At 37.4% G+C, this 26,130-nt stretch overlaps 1 protein-coding gene across 3 annotated transcripts in view; it reads right to left on the bottom strand.

The window, feature by feature from the left end:
• Positions 1–26,130, bottom strand: part of MUSK (muscle associated receptor tyrosine kinase) — a 96,090-nt gene that overhangs the window by 7,004 nt on the left and 62,956 nt on the right. The window contains exons 8-14 of one of the 3 annotated variants that reach the window (XM_070459303.1): positions 19,482–19,488; positions 12,756–13,019; positions 7,671–7,846; positions 6,974–6,997; positions 2,314–2,515; positions 1,625–1,816; positions 154–302 (exon numbers count right to left, since the gene is read on the bottom strand). In XM_070459303.1, coding sequence (XP_070315404.1) covers positions 154–302; positions 1,625–1,816; positions 2,314–2,515; positions 6,974–6,997; positions 7,671–7,846; positions 12,756–13,019; positions 19,482–19,488 — 1,014 coding nt within the window. The remainder of the gene's footprint in view (positions 1–153; positions 303–1,624; positions 1,817–2,313; positions 2,516–6,973; positions 6,998–7,670; positions 7,847–12,755; positions 13,020–19,481; positions 19,489–26,130) is intronic. The other 2 variants (XM_070459304.1, XM_070459305.1) reach the window with 2 other exon arrangements.

Genomic DNA, 26,130 nt, shown 5'->3' on the forward strand with positions numbered 1-26,130 from the left:
GAAATATTCTATTCCCTGGTACAGAAAATATTCTATGGAGAGGAACAGAGACATCTCTCTGATTGAGGAAGAAGTGAAGGTTAAAGGAGAAAACTTGCAAGTCTCTGTTTTCTGATGCATACATTTCTCCACTTGTATCTATGAGTTTCATACCTAAGAGTTTCACAATATTAGGATTATCAAATTCTGCCATGAGGGCTGCCTCCCTCTGAAAGTCTGCTTGCATATCTGCTGAGGCTTCTTCTTTGAGCATCTTCACTGCCACCATTGTGAAAGGTTCATAGGGAAGTAAGCCGGGAGCCCTGAGAGACACATTTATTGAGCAAGAAATCAAAGATCAGGAGTATTACACATAGTCACATGATAACTACTCATGTTTGTCATATCCCCCCACTCATGCAGCCTTTTCCAGAGCCACAGAACCAGAGAAAGATGCCAATGGCAGGTCACACTTAAAACTTCTTGACTCCAATTAAAAATCACTAGTGTTATTTTCAACACAGATTAAGGTTGAAGATGCATTATTTACAAATAACAGAAAATCAGAAGTGCCCAGATGATCATTACCATTGTAATCCCTTAATATCTGGCTAGAAGGCAGGAACTGTGACTTTTTCATCGTTATATTTAAAGGCCTCAAAGTGTGCCTTTCAGTTTTTTGCATTCATGCTAAGTAGTTTCAGTCGTGTCCAATTTTTTTGCGACCCAATGGATTGTAGCCGTCCAGGCTCCTCTGTCCATGGGATTCTTCAGGCAAGAATACTGGGGTGGGTTGCCATGCCCTCCTCCAGGGGATCTTCCTGACCCAAGGATTGAACCTGCGTCTCTTACTCTCCTGCATTGGCAAGCAGGTTCTTTATCACTAGCGCCACCTGGGGAGCCTTTTTTTTTTTTTGGTTCCCAATATTTGTGTGAGATTTTCATTAATCATGTAAGCTCCATACTAGGGCCATTATGTATAGAGGTAATGTTGTGTCCTGCCCAAGAGCAACAGGTCAAAGTGACAATCGGTGATTAAAACCAAGTCTACATTCTGTGGCCTAGCTGTGTTTCTGTGGAGCTATCTGAAGAGAAGTTATTTTATTCCAACTCACATAAAGACATTAATTGGGCTAGCATTTGCCCTAATACATACTCCTTTCTTGAGCACATTGTTATCTGCCATTTTTACATTATTTTTTCCCTTTTCTGTCTTGCCATTCTGTGAACATCTATTTAATATCTACACATGTCAGGCTCTGAGTTCTTAAACTGAAACATTAGTTCAAAGAAAGTTTTAAATGAAGTGAAGACTATAGCAATTGAAAATGGAAGAGATTTTAGAAATATTACTAAAAGCAATGCAAGAAATTGATTTAAAATGTCTGACAAAATTCTCTTCTGAAAAATATTCAACTTTGCAAATTGCTTATCATCAGAACACTTTATAAAGATTCTCTCCATATATATAACCCTATTTTCCAGCAAAGAGGGAAAATTATCAAGACTCACACTACAGTACCCAAAACAATAAGGTGAATGTTGTGAAGATTTAGCTAATTTGATAATAAATATATATAATTACATAGACATCACAATGTGTTTAGTGGATAGATTTTTTTTTTTTTGATGTGGGCAACTTTACCTTGCTTGAAAGACCCTTCCAAATGCCCCCTCTCCGATATCTCTCACATATTCAATGTTATTCCTGGGATACTCCAGACTGAGCAATTTGGGATTCAAAAGGAGTGGCATCCTCTGGTACATGGGGTTGGGATGAAGTCTGTCTAGCAAGAGCTCAGAAGGAAGCGTCGTGAGGGTTACTGCTGCTGATTCTCTGCAGGTAAGACAGGTAAGATCAGTAATGAGGAGAGGACCAGGAGAGAGCTTTGTACTCAGGTTTGACAGAGACACAGGTGTTTAGGAGGAAGCAAAACAAATTATGCTAAGTTTATGAAAGATCCTTCTGTTTTAGAGCAACAAATAATTTTGGATTGGAGTCTAAAGACACTTTTTTTTCTCTTCAGGAATTTTGTCACCATCCAATCTGGTAGTGGCAGTGGGGCTGAGGGGGCTAATGGGGAGCAGGAACAACTATATTTTTCCAAATTTTGGTTTAGATTCTATCTGATGCAAGAAACTAACCTTAGGACAAGGGATCCTATGCAAAAAGTCATTGACATTTTTAAAGATCATGATGGGGGTGCTTAACTTTAAAACACGGCAATGGGTGTCATAGGAGACTGTATATATCCTTCCTCCCATCTCCAGCTTCAATGTGAAATAAATAAAAATTTTAAACTGTTAAGTGATCAACTTAAACTAGAATCTCACCTTTTCTTATTTTTCCATTGTTTTCGTCTTCGGCAGCAATAAAGAGTAGTTATGGTAAGAAGCACAAATATAGCAAAGCTGGACATGATGGAGATTATTACAGTCATAGAGTACGTAGGTGAGACAGAGAAGGAGGGCGAGGAGGAGGAAGGCGCGTTTGGAATGTCCACACTTGGCTTTGAGGACGTCATTGGCGGGAATGCTGTAAGTCAACAACAGAGTTTTCATTCATTCTTAAACTTTTAAGAAGCAACTTTTGTATTCAAGCAATCAGTAAAGTAAATTTAAGACCATGTGTTTATGTATCAGGTTCTCCCTGGTTTTATATCTATAAAGTGCAATTTTAAGAATCCAGTGAGGTCCAGTTGTAAGTAAATCCAGCTTATGTGTGTTAGCCACTCAGTAATGGCCAACTCTTTGTAACCCTACAGACTGTAGTCCACCTGACTCCTCTGTCCTTGGGATTCTCCAGGCAAGAATACTGGATTGGGTTGCCATTACCTTCTCCAAGGGATCTCCCCAACCTAGGAATCGAACCCAGGTCTCCTGCATTGCAGGGACATTTTTTACTGTCTGAGTTATTCAGCTTATAGACTCATAGAATTTTAAAGATGAGACACAGAGAAAGAACATGTTTTTTCCAAGAAAAATGCAGATCCTGAGCTAGTGTTCTTTACAAGCATCATATTGTTTATGACCTGACAGCAATCATGGAAATTGTTATTAAGTAAAATATTTTTATGAAATTAAAGTCAGGAATGTCTGAAGGTGAGCTTTTATACATACATATTGTTGATTTACAAAAACAAATGGAAGAATGTGGCAAATGGAAATAATAGGACTCAATGAGAAAGCTGGTTCATCTAACAGTCAAACTCATTTCAAACTCCTTTTAAAAAGGTCAGTGCAATGTACAAATAAGGTAAAATCTGCATTACTGCTGGGAACCAAAAATATGTGTGTTAGTCACTCAGTCGTGTCCAACTCTTTGCGACTCCATGGACTGTACCCCACCCCACCAGGCTCCTCTGTCCATGGGATTCTCCAGGCAAGAATACTGGAGTGGGTTGCCATTCCCCTTCTCCAGTGGATCTTCCCCACCCAGGGATTGAACCTGGGTCTCCCAAGCATTGCAGGCAAATTCTTTACCAAGTGAGCCACTGGGAAAACCCCTGATATCATACTAAATCTCGCTAAATCTCTTTTCCATCTGAGCCACCAGGGAAACCAAGAGATGTCATACTAAATCTCTCTGTTCATGGGGTGTAGAGTCCATTGTATGTCTATTGAAACCACACTATGAATTATATTTTAAATCCTTTTATTTGACTGAGTAAAGACAACATGTATAGAAAATATTTTCATAATCAACAAGAATGTCTTAATAGGAAAGAATGAACTTTGTACCCTAAAAAGAGGGAGAAACTGTATTTTCAAATATTTGTGGGATACCACAAAGACATAATCTTTTTTGTCAGGTTGTAATTACTAAGATTATGAATCCAAGTGAATTTCAAAAGAAGAAATTATGCAGATCTATTCTTGGATCAAAATGCAATTAATAGTAGATTAGATAAAATCCAATAGGACATTAAAAGAAAAAAATTGATAACCTTTCAATCAAAGAGTAGAAATTAACCATAGTTACAGATTACAAAATAACTTCCTAACAGTGTTTATGAGATTTGGCCAAAGATGTGCTCAATGATAAACTCATACCATTATCTCCTTCCATTAGATTAAAATAATGAAAGTGAATGAGTTGAACAGTTAATTCAAGATGGAAAAGAAACAAAATCGGCAGAAAACAAAGAAAAACAGGGGATAAAGTAACAGCCATGTACAAGCAGAAATTAATAAGTTAGAATACACATAACACAAATGATAGACTTAAAAATAGGTCAGTAGTCTTATAAATATTTATAAAGTAGTCTAATCAGTGACATTTTAATTTTAAAAGAAAAAGAAAAGCACAAACATACAAAATTAGGAATGATAAAGTCATTTTAACAATAGATTCAAATGTCAATAAAAATGAAGTAATATATAACTATGGAGTTACATTTTAAAAATCTTGAGGGAAATGATGGAAACATATTAATTACCAAATTGAACAATTAAAAAATCTGAAAATAGTCATAACCAGGAAATTTAAGTCATTATAGTATTATGATTACATTCTTTCAGTCTTAGAAGAGATACAATTTCTACAGTTTTATAATATGTTCCAGGAAGAGAAAAATCTTTCAGGTTGTTTTAGGAAGTTATAATACTAATATCACAACCTGACAATGTTAGCACAGGAGAAAAGTGCAGACATAGATTATAGAACATAGATTTAAAAGATCCTAAATGAAATATTAACAATTAACTGCAATATAGTAAAACACACACACAATGATTTCATAGAAGGAGCTATATTAATATAACACATCACAAAGTCAAAGGAAAACTTTCCTTGCTGTCAATGCTTGAAGCCATTTGAAATAGGATACTTGTAAAAGCAGAGATTATAAGGGATGCCCATGTATGACTTTTTAGTCTAGTTGTGGACACAGTGATTTTGCCCTGAGCACCAACAGCTAAATAAGTGGGTTTTAAAGCCTATGGAGACCGAGTTTGGTCACCCCTGTGACTCCAGCAGGCCCTGGAACTAGAAGGAACTCAGCACAGCAATAAAATATCTGTGCAGGACCAATGATAGCATTTCTCATCAAGCGTCACAGCAGTGATGGATATTACAGACTTCCCAGGTTCCTCTGTGATGGTTTGAAAGCTGCTGTGACTTTCTTTGAACTGAGACATTCAAAGATTTAAAAAATCAATCCAAGATGAGTGGGAGTGAAGTGTGAGTGAAAGTTGCTCGGTCATGTCCAACTCTTGGCGACCCCATGGACTTATAGTCCATGGAATTTTCCGGGCCAGAATACTGGAGTGGGTAGCCTTTCCTTCTCCAGGGGATCTTCCCAACCCAGTGGTTTAACCCAGGTGTCCCACATTGCAGGCAGATTCTTTACCAGCTGAGCCACCAGATGAGTGGGAAGGGGGATTTAAATTGGAGAGCTAACCTTCCTGCTAATAAGAAAGCAGGAACAATCATTAAAAGAGAGAGGGGACTATTACTGTATCTGCATTTCACCAGAGCCATTCATACCGTATTTAACATGTGAAGGAATGTGTTGAAATTTATGAAATTGGCAGTGCAACCTTATTAGTGTATATAAAGGGTGATTTGTTTATCAATACTATCAGAAAATTAGAATAAGCCATGATGATTTAGTAAGTTTTTTTTCCAAAATGAAAAATTGGCACAGGTTCAACAAGAATTTTATGCATTTAATTGTTTATGGGTTTAATTGTTTCTTCTTTCAGGAGAGTTTTACTTTCTCAGTTCTTGTTTATTGTTTCTGATCGATTTGCCCTCATCTTCCCTAGAGCAATATCAATTATCTCTTTGGGTCCACATTATCAATTTGAGTCTCCAGTTTCTTTCCTTTTAATCTTTTTCTTCTCTCGTCAATTTTATCTCTTTATCTTTTGCCTTTGAACATTAGAGGAGTCTTATTCACTCATTCATCCACATATTAATGGACTTATTAAATGAATATTGATTGTTAAGTGTCAAGGACACTGTGGTGGACATGACAACTCTCTATGTTAAAGTACTTAGAAGCAATTAGAAAACAAATAATTACAATAAAATATAAAGAGTGTTACAAGAGTGGTGAGAACAAGGATGCTTGTGAGAATCCAGGGGTATTCTTGGGCTCAAGTCCAGGTTTCAGCATTCTAGCTAGGTTTTCTAGAGTAACTTTAGGTTAAATATTAAGAGTGAGTAGGTGTATCTGGTCGGAGGTATATGTGTGGGTGTGGCCATGGAGGAAGGGGGTGGGGAGAGTCAGGAGAGATAATATTTCACAAAGAAGGAATAACATGTGCCAGAGCCTGAATCAAGCAGTCCCCCTGCTTTTCTAAAAGGGTACCAACAAGTTTCATTCTTGAGTTGGGGAAGGTCTGTAGATAAGTTTGCAGAATTCTTTCCTAGAGATTTTGAGATGACTCCTTTAAAACCATTTGATTTGACCCTGTAAAGTATATACTGAAAACTAGCTGTTTTAAAAGACACCTATCTTCCAAGAGAAGGATCAGTTTTCACAAAGGAAGAGCATGAATTGGCTCAGTGAAGAGAGACTGTACTTTAAGAGAAACTATACTTCTGTCCTAGACATCATGAAATATGGGTGTAAATACGCATGCATGAATCCATTTATAAACACATAAGGTTTCAAGGGCACAAAACACTTTTTCCTCTATAAAGAATTAGGTGATATAAAAATCATGAATGTGAAATCAAAAGGTGATCATTTAAATTGGCTTATTTTATAGCCATAGAAGGGACAATGCTGCTCAATAACTTTGGGATGGAAATAGGATTTATATCATTCATTAAATATGGTGCTCTCCATGGCTTAATTAGGAGCTATAAACTGGGATCTCCAATGATCTGCCTTTGTATTCTACCCTGGATGAGTATAGTGAAAAGCCTTTAAGAGAGAGACTGTACTTTGTCCTAGACATCATGAAATATGGGTGTAAATACGCATGCATGAATCCAGTTACATACACATAAGGTTTCAAGGGCACAAACAAAAATACTTACTTGTTAGGTTTTCTTTTTTATAATCTGAAGGGGAAAGGATAAAAATTTGTTTTAGGAACATCCAGATAGCTCCTATGTTCTGTGAGAGAGTGCTAAGAAATGCAGGTTCTCTTTCAGCTTTTTAATATACAACGGGAAAACATTTTTTTGCATTCAAATGTGAAAGGATTGCGTCTTGGGAATGAATCCAGCTGTTAGGGCTAACCACATAGTTCCTTACAAATGAAGTTCATTAAAGCAACATGCAGCCATTCAGCTTTGTTTCGTGAGATCAGCATTTTCAAACATGTGGCTTATTTTTGCATGCTGAAAAATCTGCTTCCTTGGCTAAGAAAGAGGACTTTATTTCTTTATTCCACTTCTCTGACAAAATATGAGATGTTTCTTAGCCATTGCTCTGCACATTCCAAAAAATGTTATAAGCTGTCATCAGATCTGCTTATGAAGTAAGGTAAGATCTTCAACAGCTCTGAAAAGTACTCTTTAATTTCTTTTAGAACAAATGGAATAAATCCTTATGCTAATTGGTGCAACTAGTATAGCAGTAGGATTCTGTTATTAGGTATGGAAGGAAGGCAGAACTCAAAAAAAAAAAAAAGAAATGCCTAGAAATGTTAGGAGATTTAAATTCACACCTTAGTTTCCTCAAAATAGTAAATTTCTCCGAACCTCCAGCATCTCAAGAGAACTCTGTTACCTAAGTATGGCAGTCTGGTGCAGGCCATGGGGTCCCAGTGCGTGCTGGGGAGTTTGTTGCAGTCTGGCATGGAGGACAGAAGCATCCCAAATCTGTAGAGTCCCCTGTGGGTCTTTTCTTCCACCAGCAGCCATTCTTTTGCACAGAAGAGCTCCTTTACTGTCAAGCAGTATTCTCTAAAATGATTTAGGGAGAACAAAATTTAATGAATCATAGCACGCTGAAGCCAAATTGGAGCCCAAATCCTGTATTTTCAGAGCATCATTGTAGTACACTGCTCTTGCAAAAGTGTCTTTGTATAGATCCTTTTGTAAATAACATGAGACTTAATGAAATATACAGTATATTATGCTGTGAGATGAAATACTATCTTGTTTTTAAAATATCACTAATGCTACTGGAGGAAAGAACTTTCAAGTTCAAAAGGTAAAAAAGATTAGAAATCCCCGGTATGTTTTCTCTCAACTTCATATTAAAATTACCACAAAGGTTCAGAAACAAGTTAATACAGAACTTTAAAAGCACACACACTGAAGTCATGGGTCAAGCAGTCTCCAGCCTGAGAGGTTTTTCTATAATCTCAGGGCTGATGGGCAGGGCTTGAGGAACACAGTCAAGTGTTTCTGTGTGCTTTGGTCTCTGAAACAGAATACCATCACCTTCCTGGATGGTTATAGAAGAGCTTAGGGGTCCATACCCTGCCCTACGCTTGGAGAAGCTGCGTCCTTCCCCATTGCTGTGTGTGCTTTCATCTGAGAGAGCTAGAGTAATGTCTATGTGAAGATGAAGCTGTACCTGTCATCTCTGTGTTGTACTATGAGTGGAGACTCTGAAGAAGGAAATGACCTCCCACTCCGGTACCCTTGCCTGGAGAATTCCATGGACAGAGGAGCGTGGAGGGCTACAGTCCATGGGGTCTCAAAGAGCCAGACACGACGAAGAGACTAACACACATGAGTGAAGAGGCTGCCGAAAGACTAGGTAGACTAGTTGGATTATATAGAACTTTGTGGATTAATATTTGTTCAAGTTTATCTTATAGAAAATAAGATACACTACACAGGAGAGACCAGGTTAGTTCCAAATTAAGATACTTGGGATACATCAATAAGAGGATATTAAAGATTAAAGAAATTAAGGATAATAGCAATGTTATTCATTCAATATTTGAAGTATAGAGTAGGAAAGTGTGTGTCCATACATGTGTATGTATACCTACATATACATATGTGTTCTTTAACACTCATGCCTACACTCCCACTTTTCCAGGCAACCACTTACCAATAGGGACCAAATGAACATGTGTAAAATGACTGGGCTGTGCATACAGATGTGATGGGATACAATGAGGGTCATGAGTGTAACAATGAGTTGTAGATTCTTAATGTGTCTGCAAGGGAAGGGAAAGCAATGGGGCTTTCAGCCTTCTGAGAAGCTGAACTGTAGAAACATTGCTTGGCTTGCTTCTAACTCTGCTGGGTTCCATCCTTGAGTCACATAAGCGCACCTTTTTGCATTCAGATGTTATAATTGAACTGTGCAATAGCAACATGGGACATATGAGAAAACTAGCCCCACATTATGTGAAGAAAAGCAAATACCTGGGAAAGTTGTTTTTTATTATAAGTTAAAAACACACACTAGAGAATTAAAAAATATTTTTTGTTTTCATTGACCTGAAGCCTTTCACTGAAGCATGGCCTTTACAGAAGAGTTTTTCAGCAGGAAAAAAATCAAAATGAAAAGGAAATAGACTGAAAACTAGGTTAAGTTAAACATGACAGTGACTGAAGAAAATGAAGACTACAAAAAAGTGAAAACAACTTTGTTCCACTGAAACATGTGAAATCTCCATTGAAAAAGAAAGACTTGGCAAGATATTGAACAAATGATAGAGGAAAACTTTAGAAGTTCTAAACTGAATGCAGAAAGAAAGAATGAAAGATAAAAATGGTGGGTAAGGTGATAAGGAAAGGAAGAATCAAGCAAGAAATTCAAAGTATAAATTAACAATGTATCCCAACAAGAAACTAGAGCACATAAAAAAGATAGAAAAATATTCAGAGATACACTATAAGAAAACATTCTTAAAAAGGATATAAATCTGATGAGGAAAATATATTGGCCATTATTTTTATATTACTTATAGGAAAGAAATCTACTCCCAGGTGAATTTTACAAGTATTTTGAATCTCAGGAATTAAAGACATAATCTTACTATTATCTGGCAAGAGAAAAATATTCCCCACAAAGGAACAAAATTCAGGATTTCCTTATATGGTCTTCATTACAGCATAGCCCCCACAACTGGTCAGTATGCAAGAATTTTAAGGAAAACTGAAGGTAGCACAAGACTTAAGTACCAGTCAAACACACACATATGTAATATTGTAAAAAATAATTTTTTACATGTAATATGTGAAACCTCTGTTCTAGCTGAACAAGAGGTGAATCAAAGTTGAGAGCTTAACAACAACATTTTTCTATGGAACAAATGACAGATCAGCGAGAACAAACAGAGAACTCTTCCAGGTACTTGCTATGTACGTGACTATGCAGTTATGTCAAAGCTAATAATATTCCCCAAGTGCAAATACAACATAATTGACTAACACTAACCTGGTTTATAATTCCACAAAAAGTTTCAAAAAGCAAGGATGGAGGATTCAGTACAGTTACCCTAACTAATTAGGACTACCTATAGCACTCTTTTTAAATTTACTTCTGGCACTTCTTAAAGATGACTTTTGCCACTTTTGGTGCACTTTTCCCGTTTCCTATGACACTTAATACCTGCTAAGGTAATATATAAATTGTTTATTTATCTTGTATCTTGCTCACTGACTTCTGCTGCTGCAATATACACCCCATGGACAAATGCCCTAGAATAGTGCTTAGAACCCAATAGGAGCTCAATAAATGTTTACTGAATAAATGAAGTTCCTTATCATCCATTGAAAGAGGCACAAGTGATCAAGTTATTGTTTATGATTAGAAAACCGTGACGAATAGTATGTGTTTAAAAGTCTTAAAAATAAGTAGCAGTAAAATATAACATGGTTGGAGACTTTTGAACCACCTGGAAATATCAAGGCAAACAGAAACTATTATAAAAGATATAATACAAATGCAAGGGGACAAAATGAGAATATCTGAAGAGCAAACTTACTAGTTATTTACAATGAGCTGAATTTTAATCCTAATGTTATTGGAACAAAAAGCAGAAGTTACCAGGACTGCAGGAAAATTTTCTTAGAAAAAAACAGTTATTGGGGAAGGGATTATTGCATTGAATCAAACAGGCAAAACTCATGTAACAGCCGAAAGGATCGGACAACTTAATTACTCATGACACTAATACCTATATAATATGTATGAATTTTGTACCTTAAAAGCAGAGACCAAATCTTTTAAAATGTCTAATTTTTAAACAATTATTAATTATATTTGAGAGAAAAAACAATAAAATGTGAAAATTTCTAGACTTATTTTTTGACCCCAATAGTAATAAATTGTTTACAAGGATTAAAAAATTGAAACAATTTTCAGATTAAAAATACTTGTTTAAATAGTAACTAGAATTAGGAAAAAACATTTAATGGCTTATAGATTTAAGAGATAATTATGCTATTCTAATAAATTTGACATCTCAATGAAAGAGATTTTTTTTTCTTAAAAGAAACAAATTTATTTTTCTAAAAAAAATCTAAATTATCTTCAATCCCGAGAAAAGACATCTGTGGCCTATGCATGTAAACTAGTCTAGGGCGTAAATGTTGAAAAGTTACTCAATAAATTTATTTTGTGCTAGAGTACGAAGAACACTTCAGTTTAATTCTGGTTGTTCCCCCAGAGATATCTAGATGTCATACCTGACTAAAACATACTCTTAACTGAAGAAATAACAAATTATTATAGTCTTAAAATGTCTCCAAACCTTCAAAATCCGCAGTAAGTTGAAGAATGGGGCACTGTGTTTTAATAACCTCCCCATAGTCCCCTTGTATGCTAAATAGAGCACTTAAAACCTATTTCAGTATTTAAGTAGTTCCTGGTTTTACTGAAACAGATGGAAAAGTTCTATGTTGATAGTCTTCCTGTTTCCTTGAAAAGTAAACAGCATCTATCCAGTTTCTAATATATGCCATGGATGCAGTTTATCTTTTAATCTTGTCAACTCTATTTTGTGAATGAGGAAACTGAATTTAGCCCACATCATATACATCTCAAAAGTAGTATAAACAGTATTTGAACTTTGTTCTAATTAGCTCAAAATTCATATTGATTCCTATCTTTGCTATATAAAAAGTAAATAGAGGCAAAGATAGTTCTATTGAACTTGGATTTATAAATTTCAATGCTTACAGGGTATGGGATTTAAAGAAATATTTATGACTACTTCCACCCCTCCATGAGACCAGAGTGTCAGTACTTAAATTAGAATATTGAGTGGAATGTATCTTTAATATTCTGAAATGCTCACCAAGATCTCATGTTTATTTGCAAATAATGTTGAAACACTTTATATAGTCTTTATTTTCTCTATCTTGGTTTACCAATGAAATCCATGTTAGTTTGGGATTTTGTTTTTTACTTCCTAGAAAGCAGGGATATCTATGAATATGAAAATAATGTAAACAATAACAAATAGAATATTATACCTCTTATGACATTTTCTAGCTCAGTGTTAAAGCGTTAGTTGCTCAGTTGTGTCCAACTCTTTGTGACCCCATGGATTGTAGCCCGCCAGGCTCCTGTTTCCATGGAATTCTCCAGGCAAGAATACTGGAGTGGGTTGCCATTCCCTTCTCCAGGGGATCTTCCTGACCCAGGGATCAAACCCAGGTCTCCTGCACTGCAGGTGGATTCTTTGCCATCTGAGCCACCAGGGAAGTTCCATGTCTAATAATGTATATCATTCATCAGGGATTTACAGGGTAAGAATTTTGTCCAATTAATTACCTTGTAGTCTGCACAAAAGCCAGCTTTTGCCTTTACTCCTGCACCTGACAACTTCCTCTTTTGAAAACTTTCCCTGTTTGCAGACAAACAGAATTTCCCCATTTATTTATTTTTTAATTTTACCTGCAAATGGGTATAGGAGTAGGTACCACCCCAGGGTTGCATTCTTGGAAGATGTGGTTACAGAGCAAAGCTTCAGCAGCTGGCCGGCAGAATGGGCTCACTGCTTTCAGTTCATTCCAGGCAGTATGAACCAGTAGTTCTTGGGCCTCCTCAGGGTCTGCGTAGGAGTTGTTGAAGAAAACAAGAGCGTCTTTTGCCAGGACAGCATTACACACCTCCCCTCTGTACTGGGCGCAGTAGCCTTTGTTATCTTTCTGTGGCTTGCTGAAAGAAGCAGGGAACAACGTTCCAGATCACATGCTGTTTCTGAGCATTCAATCTGCCTTTTTGTTTATTTTCCATTTCCACATCTGCATCACAGAAATAGAAGATTGTGCTGGCAAATGGGTTGAAATGTTCCATCTGAATATTGTCATTTCCAGCAGCAATTATATTACCTCTAGCTACTCCAGAGGTTATGATGAAGATCCAAATTGATAACCATGTGGAAAGCTTTAGAAAGTCTCAAGGCCAGAATGTGTGGGAGTACTTTTTATTATTTTCATCATAAATAAAATTTGACTCCACATTTCTTACAAATAAGCTGACGTAGCAATAAATACATCTACAAAACACATTCATCATGATGATTAATAAGTGACTGAGTGTAGTAACTGGTCTGATCCAAAAACTTGCAGCTTTATAAACATGAAAAGTGAAAAGTGAAAGTCACTCAATTGTGTCTGACTCTTTGCGACCCCATGGACTGTACCCTGCCACACTCCTCTGTCCATGGGATTCTCCAGACAAGAATACTGGAGCGGGTTGCCATTCCCTTCTCCAGGGGATCTTCCCAACCCAGGATTCGAACCCAGACTTCCTGCATTGCAGGCAGACTCTTTACCAACTGAGCCTCTAGGAAGCAAAGCGTTGGTTGCTCAGTCATGCCCAATTCTTTGGGACCCCATGGACTGTAGCCCTCCAGGCTCCTCTGTCCACTGAATTCTCCCATAGCTTATTTAAATGTTATGATAGGTAAGCATTTGAATTTTGTGGCACACATTTTCAATACCCAGATCCTACCACCCACACATCTTCCCAACATTCCATTAAAGAATAAGAAGAAAGGCACGTAGGGAGAAGAAAGCACTGGACTCTCAGATGAGAATCTGTATGACTCTCAGAGGAGCTAAGTAACGTCTTCAGTTTTGCTATTTTCTCACCACATGTCTTAGGGAAAGTCATCTGTTCACTTATGATGCCATATTCTGTAAAGTGATGTAAATACTTATCCTGAACCCAGGTTATTGTGTATTCATGGGTAATAAAAGTACTGGCATAAAAATAAGATTAAAAGCCTATAATGATTGAAGAGGACTATAAGGAAAATGAAAATACTGCTGGTACTGTCTCCACATATCCACTGTTCCCTTCACGCAGTGCTGAGAATTATAGCTCCTATACTCACTTGACAAATATTTATTGAGCACTTATTATGTGCAGGCACTGTAATAGTCTCAATATATCTTTATACCTTCCATACGATATTGTTAACAGGGATGGAAAATTCAAGTTGCTTTATCATTTAGATCATCTGTTGGAATTTAGCATTTCATTATCTTTATATAAAAGATTTCAAGAAGAAATTAAACAGCGGGAATTTGTTTAACTGAAGTGTTTTAACTGCTAACAGATCTCATCTGAATTTGAAAAATTGATTAGAAATTATCACTGACTTGTCCTTGAAGCAAATTTATTAAATGAGATACAACTCGTTAAGGTAAAGCAATGAACTTCCATGAAATACTATATTTTAAAATAATGTTTTCTAATATAGAATAATTTTCTAATTCATATGAGCATTTTACTAATTAGTTAACATGAATTTTATTGTATTACTTGTAGTTTATTGGGAGTTTTAAAAATGAAGTTTTTGAATAAGGGAACACAAAACTCCCAAGAAAACGTGGGCCCTATAAGGTTGAGAAAACACCAGAAATAGCTCATGACTCAACTTCTGAGGAAACCCAAGGTAGGATGACACTAAGAAAGTTCGAGAGAAGCAAGGATACTGTGCTTTAAGAAACTGAATATAATAATACCTAATAACTGGAAATAACTCAAACTGTTTTACAAAATGGTCATACATATTGATAATCCTTCCTTAAAAGGAGAGGAAGAGTGACTGTTTTCACTTAGAAAAAAATATATATCATGTAAAAGTTAAATATTTCTTCTGGTCTGTCTGAGTTGAGAATTAATCATCTGTGTTTCATTGTCGTATGATAACTATTAAATAATACTTCTTTATTTTTCCACTAATATTTTTAAATAAAAAGTTCATGATTTTGTTCTTTAATTACATAAGCAAAAACCATTTTTTGAAAAAAACATTGGAAACTTAGAAAAATTACACAAAGGAAAAGTTAATGAAAGTAGCCTTAGAGATAAGGGTTATTAATAATGAATTAACCAATTCTTTTCTCTGAATTTCTGCTGCTTTTCTTTTAAAAAGCCCTAGAGAAATCTTTAGAACAACCTCAGTGTGAATTAATAGTACTGAGTCCTCATTGATTTGTGAGCATTAGCTACATAATGCAAAAGAAAAGAAAGAAAGGCGGAATAGGCTTTTAATAGAAGGAGAAGATCTTGATTTTAATTTTGGTTTGTCTTCATACCATCTTGACGATAACTAGCCTGTGAAAACCATTTGCATCCTGGGAAAAACCATACAAAGTGTATGGTTCTTGCTTATTTTCTGTGTCTTGCTGATGTTTTGGGAGCATTAAAGACAGCTTTTGTAGATTATCATTGCTTGATTGGCCCACAAGGCAAGGGATATTTAGCATCAAATATATACGTGTGTGTGTGTGTGTGTGTGTGTGTGTGTGTGTATCCTATGTAATATATCTCCCTCATTTTGGCAACTTATAAACCTCAAATTTTATGTGATGATCAAATTTCAGAGGACAGGTATGGAAGCCAATTGGGCCATTTTTTTCCCCTCAACCTCCTAACCTTATCACTTAAAAATTTATTTTAAGGAGCTCACAGCAAAACATAGGGAAACAGATGAATGCAAAAAATTTCCATTGGTGCCTTCTGACTTTTGCAATTGATGAGTCCCCTTTCTGTCCAACTGAAATCATGTTTCTCCACATGTAGCTCTTGAGACTGCAGATGGAGTAACAGCGGAGGCAGCTGGTCCTGTTGCTCATTCAGCAATGGGACGGAGGTTGCAGGGATCTGTTCAGAGTGCTGGTTATTTTGGAATAATCTGCCAAACTTCCTCCAAAAATTCTAGTTAATATAGCACTTGCAGTCAGTCCCTGTCTTGCCTCCTGACAAACTAAACCCCCCTTTCCTCTCTTTCTGTATAGTTTCTTTTTAGGAATCAACAACTGATGTTTGATCCCAGCCTTTCTAGTTTCTTGTAACAGATAGCTCTCGTTGGTCAAATGAAACATTTGAAGGATTCTTACTGTATCTTCACTTTTATTTTCTCTCTGCTTTAGCATGTATGAATCCTTTTCAGTAGAATACAGTTGACCCTTGAGCAATACAGGTTTGAATTACTTGGATTCCACTTTATGCAGTTCTTTTCAATAAATACTACACTTCTATACCATCCCATGCGTGGTTAGATGAATCCAAGGATGAAAAATGTGGATATGGAGGAACCACATAGATATAGCACCAAATAGAAGATACTGATTGGTGTCCCTGACCACTGAATTGTTCAAGGGTCCACTGTTTTAAAATGTGATGCTCCAGTTTCTGTGAGAGAGACATCTACTCCCTTTGAACACGTAATACGTTGTCCAAGGGCACATTCAGATGACCAGCCATGCCATGGTTGGTGGGGACAACCCCACTACCTCAGTGGAAATGCCACACCTTCTTTTCCTGCCCTCCCGTGTGAGAACTGTACCTCTCCTTCGATAGTGACACTCCTTTGTTATATAGTAACTGCCTGGCCTCTCACTGTACTTATGTGATGGTCAGGGCTCTACATCACTCTCAGTCTCCAAAGCAAACTGGAATTGTTTTTATCCTTTCACGTCTAATGTCTTTGTGTATGATTGTGTGGCTCAGAGATAAAGAATCTGCCTGCAATGCAGGAGCGGCAGGAGACGCAAGTTGGGTCCCTGGGTCAAGAAGATCCCTTGGAAGAGGGCATGGCAACCCACTCCAGTATTCTTGCCTGGAGAACACCATGGATACAGGAGCCTGGCAGGCTACAGTCCATAGGGCTGTGAAGGTTGGACACTTAGCACACATACATGCACATTCTCTAAGGCGGGGGTCAACAAATAGAACCCACAGGTCAGATTGGGCGCTCTGCCTCCTTTTATATCACCTGTGAGTTAAAAATGGTATTTATCTTTTTAAATGGTCGAAGAAATCAAAAGGAGTGAAAATTATATGAAATTCAAATTTCAGTGTCCAGAAGTAAAGTTTTACTGGAACACTGCCCAGTTCATCCATTTCCAAGTTGTCTATGTTGCTTTTGTGCTTCCATAGCAGAGCTGAGTAGCTGCAACACTGACTGTATAACCCACAAATCCCTATACTTACTGTCTTGTCCTTTATAGAAAACCAAAGGTCCTTGAGTTACCACAAGCAAAAACTGGTATGGGAGTTTCTTTAGTTAGCATTTATTTGACTATAATCAGTTAAAAATTTTCATTTGCATATAGTTCTATGTGAATGATTTCTGTCCTTGAGCCCTTAGGGTTTCTGCATGCTTCCATCATTATGTGGTTCTGTAATTTGTGTAGGGGGTGTGAGTGTGTGTGTGTGTGATGTCCGACTCTTTGCAACCGTTTGAATGGAGCCCACCTGGGTCTTCTGTCCATGTAATTTTTCTGGGCAAGAGTACTGGAGTGGGTTGCCATTTCCATCCCTAGAGGATCTTCTAGACCCAGCGTGTGTGTTTATATCCCCTAGTAAAATGTCAATTCCTTGGGTGCAGAGAATACATAAAATTTCTTTTGTTTCTCTACTTTCCAATATAGCACCAGAATTAGTGTTGTTGTTGTTTTTAATAGCATAATAGTATTTATTTATATTTGGCCACATCAGGTCTTAGTTGTGGCATGTGGGATCTTCATTGCATCGTGTGCAATCTTTCATTGCAGTGCACGAAACTCTCTAGTTGTGTCATGTGGGTTCCAGAGCATGTGGGGTCAATAGTTGCAGCGTGTGGGTTTAATTGCTCTGTGGCACACGGGATCTTAGTTCTCCAACCAGAAATCAAACTTGCGTCCCTTGCATTGCAAGGTGGGTTTTTAACCACTGGACCACCAGGGAAGTTTCCTAGGGTGAGTGGCTTAAAGATGCATAGAGAAGACAGGTGTGCTGAAGGGATGAGTGAATGAAAGATGACATCTCTTCTATGGGTGACCTGCATTTCAATTTACCTTTTTCCATGTATATGCCATATATCTCTTCAGTAAATATTAAGCTTCTCTGTTGTATCCTTCAGGTCAGTATGCTGTCTCTTAGAACTGTGATAGCCATCTAATTCTCAAATAGGTGAAGCCACCTAATTCTAAAATACCTGATAAATTTATTTACCAGGTAAACAAATGCATCAAAGCTGTATGAATTGGGAAAAAGATTGAGAACACAGTAAATTTTCTTAGGCTATGAATTATTATTTATGCTATGAATTATTTCATTCCATGGAATTACAATCAATGGCTTGAGTTGTAGGTCCTGTTTAGTTGCTGTGTTAACTGGGTTAGCATTATAGTTATGAATTTGTGTTTTTGACTCTGACTATCTGAGCTCAGATTGAGGTTTTGTAGTTAGCTTTGTGGTCTGGACAGCTCTTTGTGCCTCAGATTCCTCATATAAAGAAAGAGGGATGATAGTTCTTGTCCTACAAAGTTGCTGAGATGTTAGTATAAGAAAAGTGGTACTCAAAATGTCTGCAGAACTTAACTATTATTATTATTTTAGTTAACCATTTTGATGGGGGCTTTCCAGGTGGCACAATGGTAAAGAATCCACCCGCCAATGCAGGAGACGCAAGAGATGCAGGTTCTATCCCTGGACTGGGAAGATCCACTGAAGTAGGAGATGGCAACTTGCTCCAGTATTCTTTCCTGAAAAACTCCATGGACAGAGGAGCCTTGTGGGCTAGAATCCATGGAGTGGAGTACAATCCAAAGAGTAGGACATCACTGAGCAACTGCATACACACAGCCATTCTGAATCTTGATTTCATCATTTGTAAAACTAGGTTAAAATAGTTACCACACGTCATAGAATTTTTATGAAAGTCAATTTATGCAAATAAAACATTGTAAATTTCAGAATGTTAGAAGGTCTTACTTTCTTATCTGCAGGATAAAGCTGTGAGGGAGAGTTTGGGAGTCAGTGCTATGTCTCTTTTCCAAGCCTATCATTTACTTGATGTATGAGTCACTTATAGTCTCCAATTCCAAGTAACTCTCTTAATTTCTTTTCCATATAATAGGGATAATAATAGTACCTATTTCATAGGGATGTCCCAAGGATAAATTTTTTAAATGTATATAAAACTCTTAGCATAGTGCCTGACACATAGTAAGTATTCAATAGATACTACTTATCTTCATCATCATCTTTTTGTGAAAATATTTAAAGGATTAGAAATTAGAGAGTTTCTGAAAGATTACAGTGCTCAACAAATAATAGATAAAAAATGGCATGTCAAACAAAGCAAAACAAAACATTGGTGCAATAACAATACCTTACCTCCATTCTAGTACCAGGAAAGGAAGTTTCCACAGGAAATTAAAGTAAAAGAGAAAAGAAACAGAGGTTAGTACATTTTCATCTCAAGGCTTATAAGAGATAATTTTGATACCTCTAGCTCTAAGTTTCTGAAAAGTTCTCTGCATCTGCCGGGAGGCCAGATCCTACATTAGCAGGCATATTTGGAGAAGGAAAGTAAGAAAATATTAAATGTCTCTAGGAACTTAATTCTTTTTAAGATGAGTCAACCATGGCATCATTAGCCTAGGCAGGATCATAGTCCAATTTTCCCTCTGTTGGCTTCCCAGGAACTTTTCAACAGGAAAGCAAGGAGTGGAGGGCTGAACAGGAAAAGGAAAGAGGGGATGGGTGGTGGAGCTGTTATTTTCGCAGACCCACTGGCCTCACTTGGTCATACAGGTTCTCACACTCAGAAGGGCTCCATCCTTAGTTTAGTGTTTGCTGTGATCATCTTGAAACACTTAATAATTTTCTAACAAGGTGCCCCACATTTTCTGGATAGAACAGATGGAAGAAACATGAGGAAATTGTTAAAGAGAAAATGGTATATAGTTCAGAAGGGGTAAAGACAGAATCTAATAGCAGCTGGACAAGGAAACCTTTTGAAACGTGAAAAGACCAAGGTTTTGTATATGAAAAAACCCTCAATTTAAGAAGTAAAAGAGAGGATTCTATACCATGGAGATGAACCAACACCAAAGAGAATCCAGCCATAGAACTTGGGAAGAGATAATAAACTTACATAGGCTTCTGTTTCAATGGCAAGTGAGAGGACAAAAAAAATCAAGGTTGTTTAAAGGGGCTCAGTCTTTTCAAGAATATTAAGAGAATCAAAGGATGATTCACTAGACTTCTGTGTGTCTTCTCTCCAGTCACATTTTCTTTCTTGGCAGGGGTCGGTGGGGGGGAGGTGGAGCAGGGAAGGGCTTCAAGAACCAAAGCAATTATAAACAAGTGCTTTTATCTCAAAACTAGTTATTTGTAAAATTCTAAAAATTTCCAACAGTCATCAGTATTTGTAGTATCTTTTCAATTATCTGGAAAAGCCAATAAAACTTTGGCTGTCTTCTAAAACACACAGCCAATCTAATATGAAAAAGCTGCGTGATTATAAAAAGAATGCTTACCTCTTGGTACTAGTTGTGGGACAGCTGGTAGCAATTTAGTGCAGCTACTGGCTGTTACTCGTTTATCCTTTTCTCTTTTATTAAAAGCAAACACCTTTAATCAGTTGGAAACCAGATGAATCCACCATGAAATGCTGAGGGATGGGGTCTGTTTTGTTGATAAGAGGACTCTCTGCCTATGGTGGGTGAAGCACTGGGTGGTAGTGAGAGTTGTGTGCTCCTGCTGCATTATCCCAGGTCTCACAATTGTGGAGAACATTGCAAGGGACCCAACAGTGTGACTATGAGACATGACAGAGAATGTGAAACATGATGGTGTGTTCAATTAGCTATGGTTATTATGAAACAGAGTCCAAAGTTATATTTGCTCTGTAATAATGTGAAACATCAGCTCAGAATATAGAAAATAAAAATATGAAATGAATGGATAAAGATGTCATATATATATATGTATATATACACACATACATGTATAATGGAGCAATACTCAGCCATAAAAAAGACTGAAATAATGCCATTTTGCAGTAACATGGATGAGCCTAGAGATTATCCTACTAACTGAATTAAGTCAGATAAAGACAAATATCATATGGTGCTTATATGTGGAATCTAAATTCTGATACAAAGGAACTTATTTAAAGAACAGAAATAGAATCTTTTGCATATGGTTATCTGGTTTTCCCAACACCATGCATGGAAAAGAATGTCTTTTCCCCATTGTATATTCTTGGCTCTTTTGTCATAAATTAATTGACCATATATGTGTGAGTTTATTTCTGGGCTCTTGATTCATTTCCACTTGTCTAGGTGTCTGGTTTTATGCCAGTTCCACGCTGTTTTGGTTACCATATCTTTGTAATATAGTTTGAAACCAGGAAGTGTGTTGCCTTCAGTGTGTGCTTTCTTACAGTACTTGACTATTGGAGATCTTTTTTGATTCCATACAGTTTTAGAATTGTTTGTTTATTTCTGTGAAAAATGTCATAGAATTTTAATAGGAGTATATGAAATCCACAGATAGCTTTGGGTGGCATAGACATTTTAACAATATTAATTGTTCTGATCTATGAACACAGGATGTTATGTTAAGTCACTTTAGTTGTGTCCAACTCTTTACAACCCCATGGACTATAACTTGCCAGGCTCCTTTTTCCTTGGGATTCTCCAGGCAAGAATACTGGAGTGAGTTGCCATTTCCTCCTCAAGGGGAATACAGGATATCTTCTATTTATTTGTATATTTAATTTCTGTCATCAGTGCCTTGTAATTTTCAGTGTACAGATCTTTCTCTTCCTAAGTTAAACTTATTACTAAGTACTTTTTTTGTTTTTAGTGCTATTGTAAATGGGATAGTTTTCTTTATTTCTTCTTCAGATGTTAGTATATTAAAAAAACAACTGATTTCCATATGTTGATTTTATATGTAGAACTTACTTAATTCATTGACTAGTTCTAACAGATTTTGGTGGAGTTTTTTGGATTTTCTATGTATAAGGTTGTGTCATCTGCAAATAGCGACAATTTTACTTCTTCCCTTCCAATTTGGATGCCTTTTATTTCTTTTAATTGACTGATTGCTTGGGCTAGGACTTCCAGTACTGTGTTGAATACAAATGGTTAGAATGGGCACTCTTGTCATGTTCCTGATCTTAGAGGAAAAGTGTATAAGTAATGTTTTGCTATTGAGTATGATATTGGCTGTGGGTTTGTTATATGTGGCCCTTACTGGGTTGGAGTGCAATGCTTATATCCAATTTGCTGAGAGTTTTTATTTTTAATGTATATTGAATTTTGTTAAATGCTTTTTCCACATCTACTGAGAGGATCATATTTTTATCCTTAAAAATATGGATATATGTACATACATACATATGTATATGTACACACATTATATATGTACATATATACACATATAATGGAATAATACTCAGCCATAAAAAAGACTGAAATAATGCGATTTTGCAACAACATGGATAAACCTAGATTATCATACTAACTGAATTAAGTCAGATAAAGACAAATATTAACTGATTTGTGTATGTTGAACCATTCTTGCATCCCAGAGATAAACCCCACTTGATCATGGAGCATGATTCTGTTAATATCAGTACATTTAAATTTGGTTTGCTAGGATTTTATTGAGAATTTTTGCAACTATATCCCTCAGGAATATTGGTCTTTAGTTTTCTTGTATTGCCCTTATCTGGCATTGATATCAGGGTAATAAAGACTGCTGTTAATGCTTCTTTAAATGTTTGATAGAATTAATATCTGTGTCTATTTTGATGGCCTTTGGCTCTTCCAGGGCTATGCTTATTACAGGGATCATGGGCTGTATTGCTGGTCTCTGTTACAGGGCTGAGGGTTCTGAGGACAAAGAGAAGGCATCTTGCCAATAATATGGCATCCTGGTGAGTTTAAATGGCAACTTGAGCCTTTCGAGGTGGTGACTGAAGGGGAAATGGAACTTCCTGGTTCATAGGGAGAGGATCCAAAAGTTTTTATGGCTCCTTTTGATGACTAGGAGCAAATGTAAATGAGTCAGAAAAAGTATATCAAGTTTCTCAAAAAATACATATGAATCTGGGCATATGCATGGAAGAGTTTTGGGAAAATGAAGGATGATCTTTATTTTTGTTGTTGTTTTTCAAACACTAGAAATATCATTAGACATAATCCGAGCCCTAGAACAGATTTTTCCATTTCCAATTTTCCTGCTGCGATGAGTAAATAAACAGATGGAGTAAAAGCTTCAAAGTGAAACACAGAGAATGTGACAAAAAGTACCGTTGACTGCAAAACACCAGGGGAGGATGGGGGTGGCTGAAATGGGAGAAAGGAGAGTTTGAGGTAAGGAAGTGTGCCAGAGTGTCAAGGGGAAGCATCAGGCTCTGGACCTCTGAGGCTAATGGAGAAAAGAAAGAAAGAAAGTGAAGTCACTCAGTTGTGTCCGACTCTTTGTGACCCCATGGACTATAGCCTACCAGGGTCCTCTGTCTATGGGATTTTCCAGGCAAGAACACTGGAGTGGGTTGCCATTTCCTTCTCCAAGGGATCTTCCCAACTCAGGGATCGAACCCAGGTCTCCCTCACTGCAGGCAGACGCTTTACCATCTGAGTCACCAGGGAAGCCCTAATGAGGCCAATGGAGAGATGCCAAAAACAGAAACGGAGAAAGCAGGTGTCATGACTAAGCTCTGCGAGATCTGGGAAGCGTAAGACCATGCTTTGATTCTGAATTAATGTGGTTCCGTGCATCCCTTTTACACCAGAGTGGCCTCACTTTCCTGGAATATTGGTTCCCTATTTCCTGAAATAGGGAGCACCCCAGAGTTGAGATGTAGTTTCCTCAATAATGACAAGGGGACACTTATGAGGCATCTAGCAACTTTGACTGGCAAGAACAGGTTCAGTTCAGTTCAGTTCAGTTGCTCAGTCATGTCTGACTCTTTGAGACCCCATGGATGGACTGCAGCACACCAGGCCTCACTGTCCATCACCAGCTCCCAGAGTTTACCCAAACTCATGTCCATTAAGTCAGTGAAGCCATTCAACAATCTCAGCCTCTGTCGTCCCCTTATTCTCCTGCCCTCAATCTTTCCCAGCCTCAGGGTCTTTTCAAATGAGTCAGCTCTTTGCATCAGGTGGCCAAAGTACTGGAGTTTCAGCTTCAACATCAGTCCTTCCAATGAACACTCAGGACTGATCTCCTTTAGGATGGACGGGTTGGATCTCCTTACAGTCCAGGGGACTCTCAAGAGTCTTCTCCAACACCACAGTTCAAAAGCAGTTCAATTCTTTGGCGCTCAGCTTTCTTTATAGTCCAACTCTCACATCTATACATGACCACTGGAAAAACCATAGTCTCGACTAGATGGAACTTTGTTGGCAAAGTAATGTCTCTGCTTTTTATACGCTGTCTAGATTGGTCATAACTTCCCTTCCAAGGAGTAAGCATCTTTTAATTTCATGGCTACAGTCACCATCTGCAGTGATTTGGGAGCCCCCAGAAAATAAATTCTGCCACTGTTTCCATGTTTTCCCATCTATTTGCCATGAAGTGATGGGACCGCATGCCATGATCTTAGTTTTCTGAATGTTGAGCTTTAAGCCAACTTTTCGCTCTTCTCTTTCACTTTCATCAGAGGCTCTTTAGTTCTTCATTTTCTGCCATAAGGGTAGTTTCATCTGCATATCTGAGAGTATTGATATTTCTCCCAGAAATCTTGATTCCAGCTTGTGCTTCATCCAGTCCAGCGTTTCTCATGATGTACTCTGCATATAAGTTAAATAAGCGTGGTGACGATATACATCCTTGACATACTCCTTCTTCTATTTGGAACCAGTCTGCTGTTCCGTGTCCAGTTCTAACTGTTGCTTCCTGACCTGCATACAGATTTCTCAAGAGGCAGGTCAGGTGGTCTGGTATGCCCATCTCTTTCAGAATTTTCCACAGTTAATTGTGATCCACACAGTCAAAGGCTTTGGCATAGTCAATAAAGCAGAAATATATGTTTTTCCTGGACTCTCTTGCTTTTTCAGTGATCCAGTGGATGTTGGCAATTTGATCTCTGTTTCCTCTCCCTCTTCTAAAACCAGCTTGAGCATCTGGAATTTCATGTTCATGTATTGTTGAAGCCTGGCTTGGAGAATTTTGAGCATTACTTTACTAGCATGTGAGATGAGTGCAATTGTGCAGTAGTTTGAACATTCTTTGGCATTGCCTTTCTTTGGGATTGGAATGAAAACTGACCTTTTCCAGTCCTGTGGCCACTGCTGAGTTTTCCAAATTTGCTGGCATATTGAGTGCAGCACTTTCACAGCATTGTCTTTCAGGATTTGAAATAGCTCAGCTGGAATTCCATCACCTCCACTAGCTTTGTTCATAGTGATGTTTCCTAAGGCCCACTTGACTTCACATTCCAGGATGTCTGACTCTAGGTGAGTGATCACACCATCGTGATTATCTGGGTCATGAAGATCTTTTTTTGTACAATTCTTCTGTGTATTCTTGCCACCTCTTTTTAATATCTTCTGCTTCTGTTAGGTCCATACAATTTCTGTCCTTTATTTGGCCCATCTTTGCATGAAATGTTCCCTTGGTATCTCTAATTTTCTTGAAGAGATCTCTAGGCTTTCCCATTCTATTGTTTTCCTCTATTTCTTTGCACTGATCACTGAGGAAGGCTTTCTTATCTCTCCTCGATATTCTTTGAAATTCTGCATTCAAATGGGCATATCTTTCCTTTTCTCCATTGCCTTTCACTTCTTTTCTTTTCACAGCTATTTGTAAAGCCTCCTCAGACAACCATTTTGCTTTTTTGCATTTCTTTTACTTGTGGATGGTCTTGATCCCTGCCTCCTGTACAATGTCATGAATCTCTGTCTATAGTTCATCAGGCACTCTGTCTATCAGATCCAGTCCCTTAAATCTATTTCTCACTTCCACTGCATAATTGTAAGGGATTTAATATAGGTCATACCTGAATGGTTTAGTGGTT

Source organism: Odocoileus virginianus, chromosome 31 (genome assembly GCF_023699985.2).
Source record: "Odocoileus virginianus isolate 20LAN1187 ecotype Illinois chromosome 31, Ovbor_1.2, whole genome shotgun sequence".
In the NCBI taxonomy this organism is placed as follows: Eukaryota; Metazoa; Chordata; class Mammalia; order Artiodactyla; family Cervidae; genus Odocoileus; species Odocoileus virginianus.